The 20,989-nt window shown below is 52.2% G+C and overlaps 2 protein-coding genes across 2 annotated transcripts in view; one reads left to right on the forward strand and one right to left on the reverse strand.

Annotated features, from left to right (window-relative positions):
- Positions 1-4,357: 4,357 nt before the first annotated feature.
- LOC146343515 (uncharacterized) lies at positions 4,358-17,221 on the reverse strand. The gene is made up of 5 exons (XM_084857522.1): positions 17,202-17,221; positions 15,286-16,792; positions 10,448-10,623; positions 8,100-8,295; positions 4,358-5,097 (listed from the first exon to the last, which is right to left on the reverse strand). The coding sequence occupies exons 1-2, from the start codon at positions 17,219-17,221 to the stop codon at positions 15,526-15,528; spliced, it is 1,287 nt and encodes a 428-aa protein (XP_084713648.1). The 3' UTR covers positions 4,358-5,097; positions 8,100-8,295; positions 10,448-10,623; positions 15,286-15,525.
- A 473-nt stretch (positions 17,222-17,694) lies between these two features.
- The window catches only part of CYP26B1 (cytochrome P450 family 26 subfamily B member 1), a 30,587-nt gene continuing 27,292 nt past the window's right edge, over positions 17,695-20,989 (forward strand). Inside the window, exon 1 of the mRNA XM_084855145.1 lies at positions 17,695-17,898. Within this exon, the coding sequence (XP_084711271.1) occupies positions 17,695-17,898 (204 nt within the window). The remainder of the gene's footprint in view (positions 17,899-20,989) is intronic.

Below are 20,989 nucleotides of genomic sequence, written 5' to 3' on the forward strand. Positions count from 1 at the left end.
CACGGGAAAATTCAGCTGAGTTATTTTCCCTCATTTGCTGCATAAGATGTTTCTCATTATGGCTTTTTAATTTCATCAAATATTGCTCTTGTGTAGAATAATGGAGGCTGTATTCTTGCAGTGATGCAAAAATCCTAAAAAGAAATAAAAATAAAATAAAATGTCAAAACTGAGCTGGCTGGGCTGGGTGAGGTGTTCCACTCTGTGGGATGTTATTTAAGGTATCTAAATGAGTTTGAACTAATGGGGAAGATAAAGTTTTTGTTAAACTGGTTGATAACCTTTTTTTCCTCCATAAGGGAAGATTTTTGTCAAAGTTCTATCACTTCCACACCCGTTTAAATAAAAGCCATCAACAAAAAGTTATACAGTTATTAAAGAACTTTCTAAAAATAAGTGATGATTCATAAAGAATTTATGAGAATTTGTGACAATAAAGAACTGAGAAAATGACAGTTCAGAAATTCTGTTAAAATGATATATTTAATCTGAAAAGAACTTCAAAGTATTTACCAGCAAAATTATTTTTTGGATTTGTTTATATAAATAGTAACAATTTGTATTAATTGTGCAAATGCAAATGACAGGGCAAAGAATGATGAGAATGATCTAAACAGCTCAATCAAAATAGAAACCAGAGTTAAATAGAAAACAGTTTTGCTTCAGTGCTACGTCCACATTGGCAAATAATAAAGAATAAGAAAAAAATACTCTTTTTGCATGAAAGTGATTACAAGATTGCCTTTATATATTTTATAGTGCTTTAAATAATTTTTTTAAGAGGCTGATTAAGAAAAAAAATGAGGAAAAATAAATTTGAAGACATAAACTCTGGAGAAAATTTGAAAGCCTAGGGATGAAGTGAATAACACAGGTATCCCAAAGTTACATAAACAAAGTACACATTATTAATAAATTGCGGATCATTTGCAGTGTTGGGTGGAGTACTCCAGCCCCAGCCTCGTTTCCGCCTCTGCTACACCAGTGAAAAAAGCAACTTGCTCTTTCTGCATTTTTCAGCTCTTTCCCCACAGAATGTTCTGAATTAACCCAGAAATGGCCTGTGAGTCTGTCCTTGCTTCACAGTCTGACAGGTCTGTGAAGAAATTCAAAGCCAAGACTTCTTTCTGCACTGGATCTGTTTCTTTTGGTAACTGCCAGAAGCCCAGGCCGAGGTTGACAGCATTTGGCTATGCTGCGCTCATGGGATCTTGGCGACTCCGTCGTCAGCATTGCTGCAGAAATATTTTGTGTCGCCACAGTGCAAGGCTGGAGCGCCACTAACTCTAGTTAGTTAGGGGCAAGCTGCGGAAAATACCCAGCCCAGTCTACAAAAGGCCAATGAGGGAGACGTCCGTTCGGATGGCCGCATCCGTCAGCAACTATTGTGGGTCATTCGCAAAAGAGTGCCACGCATCAAGGAGGTGTGCAGATTTGACAAGGCTGAGGGGGTGGGGACACAGCATTGTTTGAAATGTGGCTGCATTCCCCTACAGCTCTTCCAGCACAAGTCTTTAGGATGCAGTGAACTTGATGCTGTTCAGTACATTTTCTTGCCCTCTGTTGATTTATACCAGGTTCGCACAATCAAAACAAGCCACTGTGGCTTGTTCTGAGCAGCAGTGTGGGCTGGGCGTGATGCGCCTAATCACCGCCCAGCTGCAGCTTCTCGTGCTGTCTGAACCTGGGCAGCGTGGCTGCCTGCGGCTGTTGCAGGGTTATTCTCTCTTTTGTGGCACTCCCAGGTGCCTCGGCTTCACCAGCGCTCCTCTCTCTGCTTTCCCGTGTTCAAGTTATGTTCTGGGCCTCTGTGCTTCTCCCTGTTCCAGACATTCTCCTTTCTCTCTACAATATGGGTACCTCTAAATGGGCCCATGGGCTGGATGAGATGCATTGGTTTATTCACACATAAAGCTTTTATTCTGGACTTAGCTCATAGTAAAACAAATATGTTGATAAATCCATATTCCTTACATGTAACATTAACTTTTTTAAAGCCCTAAATGGCTTGGAGCCAGGCTATTTATTTTTATTTTATTTATTTATTATTTACATTTCTATGCAGTCCAATAGCAGAAGCTCTCTAGGCAGTTCACGACAATTACAATCATAAAATACAACATAAGATAAAATATAAACATTTAAAACTACAGTATAAAATACTACAACAACCAAAATAAAACCTAGCAAAAGTGTAAAGATTTAAATACAGTAAAGACACTGTCTAGAGGGCCATAGGATATGCTAATTTCCGGGAACCGACCTCAGAGCCCGCGCTCTGAGGTCGGTTCCTGGAAAACCGACCTCCCGCCTCATCTGCGCTGCCTCCGAGGCAGCATGGAGAAACCCCATCCTCCATGCTCACAAGAGGAGCATGGAACAACTGAACAGGGGCGGGGCTGGGGGGTGTTCCTGGGTGGGGAGAGCAGAGCTGTGCGTACACATCCAATGTGTCGTATGGCAGCTTCCTCTCCTGGTCAGCCCCCCCACTGCTAGACAGCCAACAACAGCTGTCTGGCGAAAAATAGCAAGGTAGGAGAGGCGCGGAGGGAACGATCCCCCCGTGCCTCTCCTGCCTTGCTTTGGATACGTGGTCGCCTCCGAGTTCAGAGGCGGCCACCTATCTAGTTAGGACTGCACCCTAACAGTTTAAAAGCAACCGAAACTGAAAAACTAAAATGCCTGAGAAAATGAGAAGATCTTCACCTGGTGCCAAAAAGACCACAATGTAGGCTCCAGGCAAGCCTCTCTCGGAAGCTCATTCCACAGCCGGGGTTCCACAGCAGAAAAGCCCCTCTTCTTAGTAGCCACCCACCTCACTTCCTTGGCCAGGGCTCCCGACGGACTACTGAGGGCGATCTTATGGTCTGGGCATGTATATATAGGAGGAGACAATCCTTCAGATAACCACGCACAAGCTGTTTAGGGTTTTGAATGTTAACACCAGCACTTTGAATTGGGCCTGGAAATGGACTGGCAGCCAGTGCAGCTGGAAAAGTACCTGCGTAATATGATCATGTTGTCCAGTCCCTGTTAGCAACCTCGCTGCCCTATTTTGGACCAGATGAAGTTTTCAGACTGTTTTCAAACGCAGCGCCATGTAAAACGCATTGCAGTAACACAGACAAGAGGTTACCAGAGCATGGATAGCTGTAGCTAGGCTATCTCTGTCCATGTAAGGGCATAGTAGGTATATTAGCCTAAACTGATAAAAGGTGCTCCATGCCTCTGCCTCTAGTAGGGATGGCACGGGTGCCCAATTCAGTCTGGGAATCTGGCAGATCTGCTCCTGCCCACACCCCCGAGAACCGCTTGCTGAGCCCCTGCCCCTGCTCGCCCCGTCTGTGCTTGGTGAATGGCCTACACTCATCCCGGCAGCCTTGTTGAGCTTCGCGGTCTCCATTTTCTGAGAAATAAAATGGCAATCATGAAAATGCACGAATTTGCACACATGCGAAAATGTGCATTTTGTGAATGTGCATATTTGTGCATGCACGAAAATGAGCATTTTACAAAAAATGTACATTTTCATACACACGCTGTGTGCCTTCGCAAAAATGTGCATTTCACATGAGAATATGTACATTCACAAAAATGCACATTTTTGCACGAACAAAAACATGCTCATTTTTGCGATCGCCATTCCATTTTTGTTTTAGAAATGGTGACCGTGGAGCTTGACGAGGTGGCCAGGGTGAGTGTGGGCTGCTTGCTGAGAGTGGGAGGGGCTCGGGCACAGTCTGGGGACCAGCGAGCGGCTGAAGGGGCTGGGCAGGAGTCTGGAGAACCCGGATGGGGGTGAGTTCGCACATCTATAGCCTCTAGTGACAAAGCTGAATGCAAGAGCACGTCCAAACTATGAACCTGATCCTTTGGGGGGGGGGTGCAACCCCCTCCAGAATAGGTTACTTGACATATGCCTACCCAGATCCTAGGGACATCTTCAGAGGCCCTTCTCAGAGTACCCCTACCAAAGAAGGTCCAGTTACTAGAAGAGGGCATTTTCACTATTGGCACCCCTGTTATGGAACAACTCCCTGAAGAGGCTCATCTGGTGTTATCATCTTTTCAGCACCAAATGAAGACCTTTTCAAAATTTTCCCAGGCTTTCCTATCTTGAATATTAAGTATTTTTTCTAATTTTCTAATAATTAGAAGATGTTAGCTATAATCTTTTCCTGTTTGTAAAAAAAGAAGCTTTACTGCCAAAATAAGAATAAGAATATGTTGTATGGCAATGAACCCTTTGTGCATATATCATAACATCTCTCATGATGGAGTGTTGTACTGGAGTCTTTGGTTATGTTATTCAGTTATCATGTTATGATGAAAAAAATTTAAAAGTAAAAAGTAAAAAAGAAGTCAATACTTTTTAATATCAGTACGTTAGTAAATCCGTTACATTATTCTGTTGTTGGTTTTATTCTGTATTATATTTTATTCTGTTTTATTTTTGTATTTTGTAGTTTTCATTTCTTATTTGTAATCTAACAAGAAAACTTCTGTTATTGGGCAATATAAAAATATTGCAATTTTAAAAAGAGCAATAAGTACAATTACGAATGTGTGTGCTGGAGGTGTATGTGTGATGTGGTTTTGAGGATACTTGAGTGATAAATGTGACAAGGGGGGTGGGGCATTTTAAAAAGTGTGACATACTTTATAGATGATCCCCAGCTGCTGTGTGAGTGTGATAATGGCACAAAATTCAACATTGCCTTGATTTAGGAAGGACATTATGTGGACACTTCATAAGGAGACTCCAGAGTAAGTGTTCTCCAACCTGGTGCTCTGCTGGCTGGGGCATGCTGGGAGTTGTATTTCAACACATCTGGATGGCGTCAGCTTGGGGAGAAGCCAGCTTAAGATGTGGTGGTGAGGGGGGAAACGACAGTCTGAGATCCAGCATCAAACTGGGCACTGTCCAGTGGAAAGTTCAATGTCAAAGGGGCAGAGGCTACATGAACCAGGAAGGGCACTAGAGAACGCACTCCGGGGTCTTGGAGGGGAGCTCTTGGATTTCAGGCAGTTTTGCTGGCATCCTTGACATCTTGCTGCGGTCTGTGCCATTGGGCCGGCTGTGACTTGGGCCATCCTCTGAAATGGATAAGCAACGGTTTATAAAAAGCACAACATCTTCATACAGTGAAATTGTATTAAAATTAACCTTTTGGAATTAGTTTGCCTGACATGTTGTGCATCAATGGATACAACCAGGGGGAGCTGATTCATCTAAATCACTACCTTTGATTCATAAAATTGATTTGGAAACATCACTCCTATTGATTCACAAAAGTCACTACTTCTAAGCCATGATAACCAAGACTGTGACCTCTGTGAGACAATCCATCTTTGATTACCAGTTGCTGGGAACAAACAGCACCAGCCCATCGAATGCTCCAACTGGCTTCTGTCAGGCAACCATTGATAAAGGGGGTGGTGAACTGAAAGGACGGTTGCCCTGATCCAGTTGAAGCTGGCCCAGCTACTGCACAAGCAACCCAAGCAGTCCCATTGGCCAGTGATGTTTTGGCAGCACTAATGACCTTGCAAGTGAGCAGAGAAAGGATCAGTATTATGGCAGCCAGTGGGCTGGCAGTGGCCCACATCTGCCTGCCTAAAGATGGGTGAATCAGAAGGGAAGTGCTGTGGAAATAAGTGGAAACAGCTGCATCCCCCAGGAAGACACCTCTGTCCTAGCCAACTTCTCCAAAGTACCCCTGAAGTTTCAAATAAGCCTTTAAAAAGAAAAAGGTCGAGGCTACTTTTAGTCGGGGACCAAAGGCAAACCAGCGGTGCCTTTGTGTGCCACAGCCATCATCTCTAATAAAGTCTGGATGTTGACCAAGAAGCAATTTTCTCAGGCCAAATCACAATGCAGGCACAAAGGAGAATATCAGAACGATCTGGCTCCTTTCTCTCTTTAGTATCCATTTGAAACAAAAGAGAGGCAAGGAAAAAGGGAGAGAATCACCTGTTCTCATGCAATCCTGGAAAGATCAGGTCCATTATCCCCGAAGCCTCACGTTTCCAAAGAGCTTCTTTAGACACTGACATCTTGTTCCAAGTGAGATTGTCAGGTGGGTCTCTCTCTCTCATTCTCTCTCTCTCTCTCTCTCTCTCTTAATTTAAAAAATACACACACCCTCCCAATGCCCCATCATCATTCCAGCCTCAACTGCTGCTCAAACTTCAAAAGCCAGATGGGGGTAAATAAAAACAGGATTCCCTCCACCAAAGCAAGGAATAAACTCTGCTCTCCTAAAGAGCTTTTCAGAGGGGTGTTCTCTGCAGTTGACAAAAGCCCCTGGTTTTCTGTCATCCTTTTCATTTCCTTGATGGATCCCCAATTGTGGAGCCTTCAAGAAAATGCACTCTAGCTCTTTGTCACCAAATGTAATTTGATAAACTCTTTGCAAAAACACACCGGTTTCCGATTCTTTTCAAAAACTGTTACCGACAGGGGAAGGAGAAAGGGGAAGAAGAGGATGAGATATTTGAGATGCTCAATTGAACTTCTTCTTCTTCTGTTTTAAAGTGGGGTGGGGGTGGGGAGGGAAGCAGGGGAAAAGGTAATGTCTGTAATCCCCAGTGTTTAAATTCATCAGAAGTAGTACCCAGTGGTGGTGGTGGGGTGAGCAAGGGGGAAAGCATGCTGCCTTTTGTCATAACTTTGAAATGCCTATGGCTCTGTTGGGTTGCATTGTGGGTGGACGTTGTCCCTCCATTTATTCTTTAAAAGGCCTTAAGTTCTCTCTTCTGGAGAGGCAAGAGAGAAGCCTTTTAGGCGAGATGGGCTGGAACAGTCTTAAAGGGGTTCTGGTTTTGGTAAGTTGCAAGGTTGTATCTCTTAAAACCATCCACCCATTTTGAGATGCCAAACTTGTAGAGAACGTGTTTAACTGGAATCAGCAGGTTTTGATTCCGAATGTTATATTTTCTTCTCCCCGCACCCTGCTTTCTTTCTTTTCACTGAATGTTTTCAAATCATTTTGTTCTTTTTATATCAAAGAATCAGAGCAGCAATTACATGTTTCTGTCGGCTCCCAACATTCTGGTGGTAACAACCTTAAGTCTCGAGCAAGTATAAACTAACATTTTAAATTGGAACAGTTCCAACTGAAAGCAGATAAGAATTTGCACCCAAACTTTAAAATTAACGTTTAAAAACCAATTCCTGTGGGATTAGATGCAGAAAATCTCAATAGCATTTAAATACAATTACTTTTGATTTAACCACTGACCTGTATGCAGGAGTACTTATTTCTTGGTTACTAACCTGAAAAAATGTGCTTTTTTATCCACATGAAACATACCATTTTTTAAAGGGGGGGAGGGGTACCAGGTGATGATAGATTGTAGCAATCTATTTAAACTCACTCCAGGTAAGGAGACATATGAATGGAAGGCAGTTTCTCTGTGCATATCTCTTTTTGGTTCAGGAAATGGGAGTGGAAACTGAAAGTTGTCTATCCTCCCTGCATAACTTTTGATGGGATGTGCATTTGGATATGAATCCCTGCGTACAGTCGGGCATGTCTAGATAAATTAGCAAAACACATTTTTGAGCACTGACTAGAGCCGGCTTGGGGTGCTTGAATTTACCCAGTGGAGCACATTTTAATAGGTCAGAATGAGAGGAGAGACTTCCATGCTGTTTGAAAACACACTCAAGAACTACAGGGCACGTCCAGCTAAAGATAAGCACCTTGAAACCCTCTGGCTTCAATAATACAATTATTAAGCACATGCGTAACCCTCTTACTGAAAACTGAATGGGACTATTCATGGTGACTAAGCATGACTGGACTGTATCTTTAACTGTAAATATATATCCACCCTGCTCCACAGATGCATTCCACATTCAGAACCATGTTTGCTGCAGGTGGATCTAAGTAGGATGAAAATAAATAGTATCCAGCAACCCCATCATATATGGATGGCCCCAGAGGGATTCCCATGCAACAACCCACAAACAACAAGGCACTCTTGCTGCAGTGGGTGATACTCCCATCTAATGTTCCCCCATGATTCTCTGGATCCTCGCAATGAGGCTGATTGTGGTCTGTTGTGTGGTACAATTACAGAATGAAGATTACATTTACACCATCATAGCAAGCATGTTGCCTGATTCCAGAGTGCAGCAGATTTGGCCAGGTTGGAGACTTCATTGTTATCAGCAGCAGCATTCACATTTATGCAGCACTTTGAAGATCCTAAAGTGATCCACAGATCGTATTCTCTTGTAATCCAAGCTAGAACCTCCCAGAATTATGGCAAATCAGTTCTGAAGACCTGAAACGCAAATGCCAGAAGAGTCATCACATTTAGCTGGATCCTACCCTTCCCCCACTAACCTCAGGACTGCACATGTGGCCGCAGCCCTTTCATTTTTGTGGGCTTCGCACAGGAGAATGTCCTCCTGGATCCTGCCCACCAACCATCCTGTTGGCCTCCTGTGGCAAAATCAGCTAAGGAAAGAAAAGGGCAGAGCCACGCCAGGAGCAAATTATTCCTGGAGGAGAAGGAGCCTGTTTTGCTTTGTCCACTGCAGTTCCTTTGCAAAGTGAACAGATCATATATACAACTGGCAAACTGTATTCTCCAAGTGCCGGTCCTTATGTAGCCAACATGGTGCCACCCAGGCACAAGATGGGTCTATCAGCAGGCTTGGGAGAATCCCAAGGTTGGCAGAACAAGAAATATTTAGGAAAAAATCCCTAAGACATGGGACCGCCCCCCCAGAGCATACTCATTGGTTGTGGCATACTGACTGGTTGTTGGGGTGGGGGTGGAATGGAGTGGCTGGACACTTGAAGCAGGAGCGCGCCACACTGCGCACTCTTCCACTTGCAGCGACACACTGGCATTCTCCGCTTAATGTTTCCAGCCACGTGCCTGGAACTGCCACTGGGAAGTTTGAGGCTTTAAAAGCAGTTCGAATGTGCCCCTCAAATGTGTAAGCAAGGTGTGTGCATGTGATGTCCATGACAAGGGAGAAAATTTGTTTACTTTGGGGTGGGCACAGCCCATGTAATCCCCCGCTGAAATGAATGGGGAAGACGTAAGAGCTCCTGGAAAATGAATGGGAGTTCCTCATGTGCATGCGCTTGCTCAGTGAAGTGTTGAAAGAAAGGCTGGTGCACCCTTTGACAGCACTGGGTCACAAATAAATACTGGAGTTAGGGTTGAGCTGAAAGGGCAGTGGATGCTTTTCCCAATAGTTTTCTGTGGCATTGAAAAGTGCCCCGCTCCAGTGATTATTCGGAGATTGCTCTGAATAGATTGTATCCAGAAGGGCAGCCTAAATGCTGGAGGTCTGAAATGGTCTTCTCTGCATTGCCATTGCTGTCAGGAAAGAGGCCACCACGTTGCTCTACCAGCTGTAATCTCCAAACAGTCTGCAGGGGCAGCTCCATACAGAGTGAATTACAGTAGTCAAGTCTCAAAGTTAGAAAAGTGTAAATGATGGTGGCTCAGGCTGCATCTGAAAGGAAGGGCTGGGGCTCTTCTCCTGTATGGATCTGACAAAAAGTCAGCCCAGCCTCTAGTCCCAGGATGCTGAATCTCAGGCCTGTGGGCCAAACCCAGCCTACTGGGGTCCTAGTTTAGCCCTCCAGGGAGCTACAGATGGGCAGCCCTCCTTCCCCTCGTACCACCCCCTTTCCTAGGCTACCTACCATGTTGTGGTTTTCTGGCTTTTCCACGTGTCAGTCCCCCCCCTTCTAAAGGGCCAAAACGCCTTTGCGGAGGCCGAGTTACTGGCAGGGAGAGCTTTGCGCCCAGAAGCCCCTGCAGAGGGCCAGCTGGATGGCCTTCGGGGACCAGGTGCCCACATGTGCTGCTGCCCTGCATGCAGGCTTGGATTAGGGTGCTTCAGGGTAGAAGGGGGGCAAGAGTAATTCCCATCAGCCACAGCCAAGGAGGCTGTTCTTCCCCAAGCTGCCTATTAAAACGCCAGTGTAACAACGCTGTGCCGTTATGCTACTTTAGAGCAGACTAATAATAGTCCCGCTGCTGCAGCTTAAGTGCATGAGGGAGGCTAAAGTTTCAATTAATGTTATGGCCTAACTATCCAGTCTCTTTCAAGTCCTTCCCCCTCCACTGAATAAATACATGAGCCCCTGTGATGAGGCACTTCAGCCTCTCTCTCTGCCACTGCAAGTCCAGTTACTTCTGAGTTCCCACTGAAGTCAGCTCTGGAGTCTCGCTGGCATTCACTGCTGCTCTCCTGGTCAGTGTTTGCTACCGTGCTCTCTTGGGACACACCCCTGCCTTCTCCTTGGACCTCTTTCTCAGCTTCCCTCCTGGCCATATCCGTGTTCCAACTACCTCCCGGCCCCCCAGGTTCTTTCTTTGCAGCCTGCCTTCCCATTGCTCAGGGTGAACATTTCACAACATCATCTCCCTGGCCAGGGCCTCCCACCCACAGCCACCATCACCTCACCTGTGTCGGGATTAAGATCCCATCCGCTTGCCTGCTGTTCCTTCTCCAAGGATATGGCTGTATGACTCATGGAGAACCAAGACCATGGGACGAGAGTTGCCTGCAAAGCAGAGTGTGAGCAGGCCGGCTGGGTGGCATCAGCAGGATATTGAGAAGAACTCTTCCTGAAGTTCCACCTGGCTGGAAGACAGGGCAGGGCAGGGCCTGAAGTGGCGGCGATGCACCCCCCGGGTGAGCAACGAGTGGGACACCAGGAGAGTCAGCACGCCTGCAAAACTCTCCCAGGACCAAGAGCTCCTGGGCAACAGTGTCTGCACTCACAGAAGCAAAGACCTGATCTGTTCTCCGGGGTTGTCCTGTCAATCTCCAGACCACAAAAGGGAAAACTCATGATCACACTAGGGTCAGAAAATCCAGCCTGACCAAAGGCCCCAAGAATAGTTTTCTAATTCTGTATTTTGCATAGCAAAATATGTGTTCCGCTGACTTTTCCTCAACAAGGGAAGGTGGGAACAGAAACTGGCCGAGGAAATCACCCACATGATGCAGCTACTCACCTGCGAATGTAAGGCAGGCGGCAAGGGAGGCGCTGCCCTGCTGCAGCTAGTATCAGGGCAACCGCTAATCAGTAAAAAACCAACACTTACAAATGGAAGAGTCCATCAGTGGCCAGCAGCAAGAAATGAGCCGCTTGATCGGCATCGATCAGATCGGCAGAGTTCTTTTTATCGCAATTTTAAAAACACTGCCAACGTTCTCACAAAAGCTCAGCGGGGAGAGGGCGGCGAAACATTGCACGACCCGAAGTGTCCGCCAGGTGGGGTTGCAGGGCAAATAGTGAACGTGGGACGCGACGTGAAGCTGCCAGGACCGAGGCGGCGGCTCCGGGGCTCCCGCGGGAGCGCGGCCGGCACCGCTGCTTCCCCCGGCCCCGGGTCTGGAGACTGGGGAAGAGGGTCGCTTTGGGGTCCGAGTTAATTGTTTCTGGGACAAATAAAACAAGCTCCTCCTTCCTGGAGTTGCTGATTGATTCTGGGGAATACAAGTGAAACATTTGAGGTAAACGGGAGGGAGGGAGGGAGGGAGGGAGTGGGCTGGGGCGGTCAGAAAGAGTGGGGAGGAAGCTGTAGGCCCCCCTCCCCCTCCCCGAAAGCCCCTCTTGTTAACGGGCAGAGTCTAGCAGGAACGGTGCCTGCACAGAGCTCTGTTCTCTCGTGGAGTTCTCATTCATTTCGATGGGGCTTTTTTACCATTATGCCCAGTCGCCACAGTTCTCCAGGACCCCCAGCGCATGGAACGGGGGCACATCCTTTTATTTCCCTGTGATCTAGCCCAAACCTAACGGGAAACATCAACCAGACTGGGAAACGGGGCGGGAACACATCCTTGCCTGCCACCTTTGAACTTTAGGTTTTCAGTCCCTTTCCCACTTGGGGCCAATGTGGAGAGAGGTCTCTCCAAAATGGGGAAGGCAGAGGCAGCTTTTCATGCCACGCATAGTCTAAGGCAGCGGTGCACAACCTTTTCAGCCCCAAGGGCATCTGGCGGCTGGGGCGGCGGGGCTCACATGGACAAACACACGCAACCCCCCCCCCCATCTCAGAACACAGCGACGGGAAGGTTTAAACCTCCCTCCCTCCCTCCTGCCTGCTGAGACTGAGGGATTGTTCAGTAGTCCAGGCAGTCTGGAGGTGAACACCTCTCCCCTGATTTAAGGGGTGTATGAAAGACTCCTGGACAATATGGCCGGAAGCAAAAAGTATGGGGAATGTGGGACCCTTTTCTCTCCCACATCCTTGGCCCTTCCCATCCTACGCTGTGAACCTGACAAACACGTCACTTGAACCAAATCCAGCAAAACCAACCAGTGTGCGAAAACTGGTCCAGACCACCTGCTGTTTTGGGAACCGCATGTGCCAACTATGGTCCATGTGATATTTCTGGGGGCCACAGCAGCAGTGCTGAATACATGATTAGCACTGACAGCTTGACCATTCTGACCTCTTCTGGAGGGAAGCGTGGGTGGTGGACCTGAAAGGTGGGCTGCATGGACCACCTGGCTGGTTTTAAACTCCCACCTGTATATATAGGCCCATCTTTGCATAAAATCTGGGGAGTGTAAATGTCTTGCTTGCTTTCAGACATCAAGTGTTAAAAATAATGCATTTCATTCATTTCTCTTAAGAGGTGCATATGGCCTTTCTGCCCCAAAGTGAGATTCAACGGGGTTAACACAGGAGACATAAAACCACCTCTGAGCATCTCTTGTTCTGTGATGTTTCTGTTAATGCAGAGAAGAACAGGCATGGGTAGATGGCACATGCCCAAAAGTGTTGCAGTCATGTTACAAAACAAGGTGGGCAAAGAAAGTTTTCAGCCATGACTGCTCAAAAGCCTCTGCTTCAGGCTTCTGCTGGATTATGAGCCTGTAACTGACACAAATTCCGTCACTTGGAAGGATTGAGAATGTACAAAAAAGCCCCAGGGAGGCCAGTCTCCTTGGCATCCTGCTTCTCACTCCCAGGTTGGTTAACCAGATGCTTCCTTGGAGCCACAAAAGCAGCAGCACATAAAGACCACAGGCATCTCTTGCTGCTGCTCCCCAGCAACAGGTGACACTGTCCCTGGAGGGCAGGTTGTTGGCCCACAGAGCTCAAGATGCATGTACAGCGCAAGCGGCCCGAGCGGAGCCATGTCCCAATGTTCTCTGCAGCTTCGGAAGTTTGCAGTGGGGTGGGGGCACTTCTCAGATCATGCAGCACAGCCGCCCAGAGGGGTAAGATGTTGTGAGCCAGTCAGCTGTGCAGAGAGCAGCCCATCTGCCTCAGGGGGGGCCCAGAAGTGGATGGTGGATGCCTTGCGTGCTGCTCTCCCTGCCTCTCTTTCCAGGGCTGCTCCTAGAGGCTTTGTGGTTTTCACTGGAAGTAATAAGTGACTTCCTGCAAAGCAGTTACTGTGTCCTTGGATCAGATATGGTTTTATTTCAGGTTGCTGGGGGGTCTTTTCAAGCAGGTGCCCCAAATGGCTCAGATGGGGCTGCCAGCCAGAGTCACTTGGAGGATAGCATGTTTCCGAGATGCACCAACAAGAGGAGGAGATCTGTGCAAGGATGGGTGGGACCTGCCGATGCTGGACAAGCCATTAAAGGTTCCACCATCTCTGAACCATTTGGGGATCATTCTGCTCCGCTTTCCTTTGTTATTGCTGATGGAGAAGATCAGTGCCCCCAGCCCTGGCTGCATCCCAACAAATGGCAAAATGACATCACTGTGGGTGATTTTCTCATGGTACCAGGTCTGGTGTGTGGATTTCAGCTGTAATGGCGCTGCCTGTGGTCTTTGGCACTGCAGCAGAAAGGTGGCTTCACAGCTGGCGAACAGAGAGTCTGTTCCTCAGTTAAATTGTCCAGCGGGCTGGCCTTCGTTGTGGCCATTGCCATTCCCTGTGGCTGCTGAGGTGTGCAGAGAACAATGTGGGAACAGAGGGCTGGTGGACCAACCAGAAGGGCTTGGCTGGCCTGAACTGAACCCCCAGGCCCCTTAATGGGAAGATGTATTGAGGGGTAAAAATCAGTATATGTACCACACTGGTTGTGAATCAATTCTCTATCCAATGTAATCTCATCACCCCATGATTTGCAGTCTGATGTGTGGATATGCAGTTTTGTGTGGTGGTGTCAGATGGGGTGTTTGTGTGCGTGTGTGTGGCAGTTCTGTTTCCTCAGTTTGATACCTGAGGGGTGTTTCACACATACTAGATGCTGCAGTCACTGGGTGATGGACATGGTTGTGTGAACTCATCTGGACAAAGGGCTGGATGCACCTGATCTTGTCTGATCTTGGAAGCTAAGTGAGAGACTGCCTGGAAATCAGGCTTCCTGCTCTGAGCAGGGGGTTGGACTTGATGGTCTTGTAGGCCCCTTCCAAACCTATGATTCTATGATTCTGTGAGGTCTTGTTGATCCAGCATTGCCAGGAGGGCTTGCTGACTTTGATCAAATTCCAGCTCTAGAGCCGGGGTGGACAAGAGGCTGCTTTCCAGATATTTTGGACTTGAATGCCCAGCAGGCTTGCAGGGGGTTCTGGGAGCTGAAGTCCCAAACATCTGGAGCCCACCCTGCTCTAAGGCTTCCAGCTATCCCTGGGCACAGACCTGGCCCATGATATTCTGCTGCCCGATAGTCCCCCCGCCCCAAGTCAAGGTGTGCAGTACCCAAGGCTACTCCAGTTATTTCGGCGCTTGAGACAGCAAATCCCGCAAGCACCCCCCAAAACCCCCCACAAACACAGCAGCAGCAACGAACAAGTCGCTGCCCTTTCAGAGTGCCCGGCATCAGCCACCTGCCGCAGCTGCCGCACCCTGCCAACGACACGAACATATTGGGCGCGGGGGTGGGGTGGCCGTGTCATCGCATTTGGTATTTATTTCTGAAGCGCCTAAACAAAAACAACGCACCGTGCCATTGAAGGCACGCAGCAGCACGGAGAAAGCGCGGGCTCCCCGTCTCATTGGGGCAAATCTGTCAACGTCACCCGCACCTCGACCCTTTGGTTCCCTGGGAGGCTGTTAGCGGGCTACCGAGGAGACAAATGGCGCTGCGCTGCCGCACCTTAAAAGAGCGAGGGGCGTGCGGGCAGCGGGTGCGCGCGCTCGACCTTGTAGAAGGGATGGGTCCCTCGAACAAGTGCTGCAACTACGGCGCTATAGCAGAGGGCCTAATCTTACGGGCATGCAAGGAGAAGGCGGGGGCAGGCTGATACCCCCGCCAAAAGTCCACCCCACCCCACCCCCGGCAGAAACCCGCCCTTGGCCTTCCCGTACTTTTTCTCCCAACGTGCCTCATATTTCTCTTCATAGCGCGCCATTCATCCATGGACCTCAAAGCAGTGTCGGGGGGGGGGCGGGGGCGCTCCAGGCGGTCTCCCATCCTGGCACTGACCAGATCCCGACATTTCTAGCCTGCGCCAAGAGCGATGCAATCCTGCCCAGCGCCTTCGCTTGGCTCCACCCAAGACTGGCCCAAGATTTCCGGAGAAGCTCCTCTTAGCAGGAGCCGCCTTGCTGCTCAGGCGAGACGCTCACAAGCAGCCTTCCGCAGCCTGGACTGCAACTCCCATCATGCCCAGCCCGCATGGCCCATGGCCAGGGAGGACGGAGGTTGCAGTCCCAACGCTCTCGACGGCGCACGTCGGAGCAGGCTGCTCGAGCGCTCTCGGCCCCCAGCGCCCGCTCGCTGCAGCGGGGCTTGCGCAGGGGCACCTCCCAGGGGACCGGGCGCGGCGTCCACTGCTGGGCCGGGCGGGCGGTGCTCGGCTCGCCTTGCCTGCGCTGACACGGTCACCACCGGGGCCGAAGTCTGCGCAGTGGTCTTCAATCTTACGGCAGGTCACCGTGCGCGAAGAGCGCAGAACACGAACAGTCCCCACAGAGACGAGCAGCGCCGCGCCTACCCGCGCCCCTCTCGGAGGGGGCCCTTCAGCCGGGATCGCGCCTTGCGCCCTGAGCGCGGCTCCGGCGCCGTCGATCCCCGAGGCGCTGCGGGGCTGGGGCTTGGCTCCGAAACGAGGCTGGGCGCAGGCAGCAGGGTCTCGGGGCCGCCCGCCCCAGGGCCCGACGGCTCTGCCCGGCGCCACCCCCGCGGAGCGGCCGTCCCGCTGCTCGCGGGCGCAGGGTCCCCTCTTGCTGCTGCTGGGCCAGGACGGGGCTGCCGCCCTGGGGCTCCAGGCATCCCGCGGGCGTCCTGCTCGCGGCGCTCCACGCAGAGAACCGCCGGCCGGCCGGCTGGGCGAGGGCGAGGCGCCCGTCCAGCGAGCCGCCCTGGTGGCGCGCCGCTCCTCGGCTGCTCTGGCTGCCCGCCGGGCCGGGCTCTCCCCTGTCGCCCGTTCTCCCGGGGAAGGCTCGGAGCGAAGCAGCGGGCGCGGCTCTCTCGCTCGCTGCTCGACGGAGGGCGCGCTGGACCGGCGCGAAGAGCCGCGAGCAGCGGAGGCCTGGGCCGGCGACGAGGCGGCTCGGGAGGGGCGGCTCGGGCGCGCCTGGCTTCTGCCCCCCCGCAGTGGCCGGGCCAGGCGGGGGTCTCGCTGCGGCGCGGCGCCAGCCCCTCGGCGTGCTCTTCTCTCCGCAGATCGCAGCGGCCGAAGCGCAGACGGATCGTCGGAGGGCTGGCCGGCCGGGCGGAGCGCGCGAGCGCGGGAGGCGGAGCGGCCCGTCTCGCCCGGCAGGCCCGCAGCCAGAGCTGGCACGCTCCAGCGCCCGGCCCGGCCCCGCCGCCTACTCCTCCCCCCCGCCTCGTCGGGGAGGGGGGAGGGGCTGCCCGCCCGGCCGCCGAGCGCCCGGCCCGCGCCGCCTCTATATAAACACCCGCCTGGTCTGTTCCCCGCAAACTGGCGCGGAGCGAAGCGGCTCCTCCTCCTCCCGACGGCTGAGTAGAAGCGGAGGGTCCTCCTCCGCCCCCTGGCTCGCCCGCTCCCCCCGCCCAGCCCAGGCTAGCCTAGCCCGGCCCAGCCTCCCCCCGGCCCCAGGCAGAGGCGCTCAAGAGAGCCGCTCAAGTTCGACGGAGCGGCACCCCCAGCCAACAGCCGCCGGGCGCGACACGTCCCGCTCCGGCGTGTGCTGCTCTCTCGCGCTCGCTTTTCCCCCTCTTCACGAATTTCGTCTCTTTTTTGGTTGGGTGCAAAAGTCCTCCGTATTTATATTTTTTCTCGTGCTCCTCTTGATTTCCTTTTCCTCCACCCTACTTTTAGTAAAACAGACCAACCCCTCCTTCCCTTCACTCATTACTTATATTCCCCCCAACACCTCTTTTTTGGGCGGGGGGGCTGTAAAGCAAAAAAGAAAAAGTAATCTCATTCTTTTAGGATTTCTGCTGAGTTTTGGGGACAATTCTCATTCTGTAGATTTTGCTTTCGCGGGCGCAGCAGGGAGAATTGGACAGCGTCGCCTTCGGCTTTGGAGTTTGGAGCGGTTTTTTTGCCCCCCCCCCCGCATCGCCTTTTATTTTTTTGCAGTCCTTTATACGTGGGGAGGGGCTGACTTCCTATATACATCTATAAAAGCACAAGTTGTCAAGACCGTAGCATTTGGTCCAAGCGCCCCAATTCCGCGCGCACACGTGGGTGGCGCTTTTCACGACCCCAGCTTCTTCAGCCTCCCTCGAAGCCCCCTCCCCAAGCTCACCCGCGTGGTTCCGAGTGGGTGAGTACCGGGAGACGCCCCCCACTCTATCCGCCTCCGCTCCGCCACCGCGCAAGATGCTCTTCCAGGGCTTCGACCTGGTCTCGGCGCTGGCCACCTTCGTCGCCTGCCTGGTGTCGCTGACTTTGCTCCTGGCCGTGTCCCAGCAGCTGTGGCAGCTCCGCTGGGCGGCCACCCGCGACAAGAGCTGCAAGCTGCCCATCCCCAAGGGGTCGATGGGCTTCCCGCTGGTCGGAGAGACCTTCCACTGGCTCCTGCAGGTAAGGAGCTTCCCGCTTCTCCGGCGCTCCAGGGGGAGGGGAGGGACGTTGCGTCAGGGCGGTGGAGGGGGGGGGACTCGGCGGGCGCACCGTCCGGGGAAGAGAGCTCGCCGGCCAAAGAGGCGCCGCGCCGAGGCGAGCGCTGGACAGGATGAGCAGCGCCTAGCGCACGGCCGGCGGGCGGGCGCCGCTGCGGGCGCCGGCGGCGACGACGGGGAGGTGTCCGGCCAGGCAAGACGTGGAGCTCGCGAAGTGAATCGCGTACATTCATGCGGTCCTCCCAGCACCGCCGGGGATGGAGGGGCGCGTGTGCGCGCGCGTGCGCGCGTGGCAGCGCGGGCAACCAGAAGTACGGACTCAGAGCCCCGACCCTACGCACGTTTACTCGGAAGTAAGCCCCCACTGCCCTGAGTGGGGATTATTCCCAGGTAAGTGTGCCTTACACGGGCAGGTAAACTTCGAAAGTCAGCGCACCCCCGAGGGATTGCATTGCTTGTGCCGTTTGGGTCTCCAGGGCCAAGGGCAGCTGTCCATGCCCAGTCGGAGCACTGGCCCCTCTGGCCCAGCGCTGCCTTCTCCGACTAGCAGGGTCCATGGTAGGAGCCCTCCCGTCTCAGCCCCACCTGGCGGCGGCGGGGATCGAGCCTGGGACCCTCTGCGCGCAAAGCGTGCGGTCAGCCACCGAGCCACGGCCCTGAGCTGTTTCTTGTGCATTTGTGGGGGTCCCACCATCTCCAGGGGGGCGCTGAGTTCGCTTCGCGGGCGAATCGCGCCCCCCCCCGCAATACTTCCCCGCCCCGGATTATAGGGAGGCTTTTGCAACCGAGCCAAGGAAACAAAAGGCAGCGGAGGGCTGCGTCGCCCCTTTAAGGTTCCGGGCCTTTAGTGGTACCCTCTAACCAGGCCAGGACCGGCCAAGCTGGCGCGGGGCCGCGCGGAGACGGCAGGGCTGCTCAGCAGCACACGCAGCCGCCTCGAACGCCGGGAGGCAAGCGAGCGGCGCGGAGCGATCCCCGCGGGGGAGCGCCCCTGTCTCCGCGAGCGCAGGGGAGCCGCGCGCCAGCTCGGCTCCCGGCGAGCTCAGCCCGGGATCGGCCTTCTTGAGCGCCGAGCAGCCTCTCGAGGAAGTCGCTCGCTCCGGCCGGAGGGCTGGCGGGGCGGCTGAGCGGAGCCAGGCGTTGTGTCGGGGGCGGGGGGAGAGAACCTGGCCAGCCGCTGCCAAAGACGGCCCCTCCCCTCCGCTCCGCTCCGCTCCGCAGGAGGGTATTCCCCCACATTTGCGCCACTCTTGCATGAATGCGCGAGACCCGCAAGGCCCTGGCTGGCGCCCCTTGGAGAACTTGGGGGCGGGAAGGACTCGGGAGGATCCCATGATGTTGCCGACCCGTGCGTGCTCCCCGCCCCCACGCCCTAACTGCACGTGAACTCCGCCAGAACTCCCAGCCCCGCGGGCGGGCGGCTCCCGCCCCCCCCCCGCATGAATGTATCATTTCAGAGCGGCTGTGACGAGCCGACGTTCCCCGGGATTGGCTGGCTGGGGGCCGGGGCGGGCGGCCGGGCGGGCGGCTCCCTTCGCTGCGCGGATTCCCGTGTGTGCGTGCGAGCGTGCAGGCTCCCAAGGAATCCGAGTTGGGGGGATGCGTGTCTGAAACACCTTCCGCTCCGGGCTGCCGATTATACGGGGCAGAATAAAAACAAGATGGGTTATTCGTCACAGATCCCTTATGCGCCCCCCTTCCGCCCCCTTTCCAGGAGGAATATTATAATAGCCTGAGACCTACATAGGTGGAGCGCCGGGGCGTGGGGGGCGGCGGGGGGAGGGAGATCCCTCCTGGCAGCGAAGGGGTCAAGAGCCCTCACTCAATAGGGCTTTATTTTTAAAAGAAATTTATCAGATTTTTACAGGGGGGCCGAGAAAGGGTTTTCCCTTTTCCACAAGGCCCCATCCAAACAGAGGCCTGGACTAAAAATACAAAAAAATTGTATATATTGGACTCGGCTGGAAAACTCTTGCCACATAAAGGTGTCCTTTGTACAGCCATGGAAATGTTGTACAAATAACCCTTTATTAATGCCACAAAACGTACTTTAATTATATTTACGCAGATCAAGACACAGGGTCACCTGAACATCTGAACTTCACAACTGTGCTTTTTTTTACTCCCCCCCTCGCTCCCCTGACTCTGCAACACTCTTTGCTTGGAGACCCTGCGATGGTTATGGGGGGAAAGGTAACCCTCCAAGACAACTCGATTTAAAGGGGTAGACGCCTTTGCAAAGTTTCTTTAAAATTTTATGGGGGGGACCCCTGCCCAATCCCTAGTGGAGTTGAATGGAGCAGGGGCAAAGATGCCGGTGGGGTTTCTCTCCCTTTGCTCTCATGCTCCCACCCGCTCTTTGCATGGATCTGACAGGCAGGTGGGAAAGTTATTAAAAGTCCCAAACTCTGTCCATTTACTTAGCCAAGGATAATTGGAGTGCAATAAAGCAGTAATTCGTTGAAAAATGCATGTGAAGAGCTTTAAAGGGCTGAAAGCAAAAGGGAAATGGGGCGGGGGAAAGCGAGTTCTTCATAGAATCATAGAATAGTATAGTAGGGTTGGAAGGGGCCTACAAGGCCATCGAGTCCAACCCCCTGCTCAATGCAGGAATCCAAGTCAGAGCATCCCTGACAAATGGCTGTCCAGCCTCGTCTTGAAGGCCTCCAGTGTGGGAGAGCCCACCACCTCCCCAGGTAATTGGTTCCATTGCCGTATTGCTCTGACACTCAGGAAGTTTTTCCTGATGTTCAGTCGGAATCTGGCTTCCTGTAACTTGAGCCCATTATTCCGTGTCCTGCACTCTGGGATAATCAAGAAGAGATCCTGGCCTTCTTCTCTGTGACAACCTTTCAAGTACTTGAAGAGCGCTATCATATCTCCCCTCAGTCTTCTCTTCTCAAGGCTAAACATGCCCAGTTCTTTCAGTCTCTCTTCATAGGGCTTTGTTTCCAGTCCCCTGATCATCTTTGTTGCCCTCCTTTGAACCCTCTCCAGCTTGTCTGCATCCTTCTTAAAGTGTGGTGCCCAGAACTGGACACAGTACTCCAGAT

Source organism: Heloderma suspectum, chromosome 5 (genome assembly GCF_057233095.1).
Source record: "Heloderma suspectum isolate Gila_16-S chromosome 5, 16-S_ref, whole genome shotgun sequence".
In the NCBI taxonomy this organism is placed as follows: domain Eukaryota; kingdom Metazoa; phylum Chordata; class Lepidosauria; order Squamata; family Helodermatidae; genus Heloderma; species Heloderma suspectum.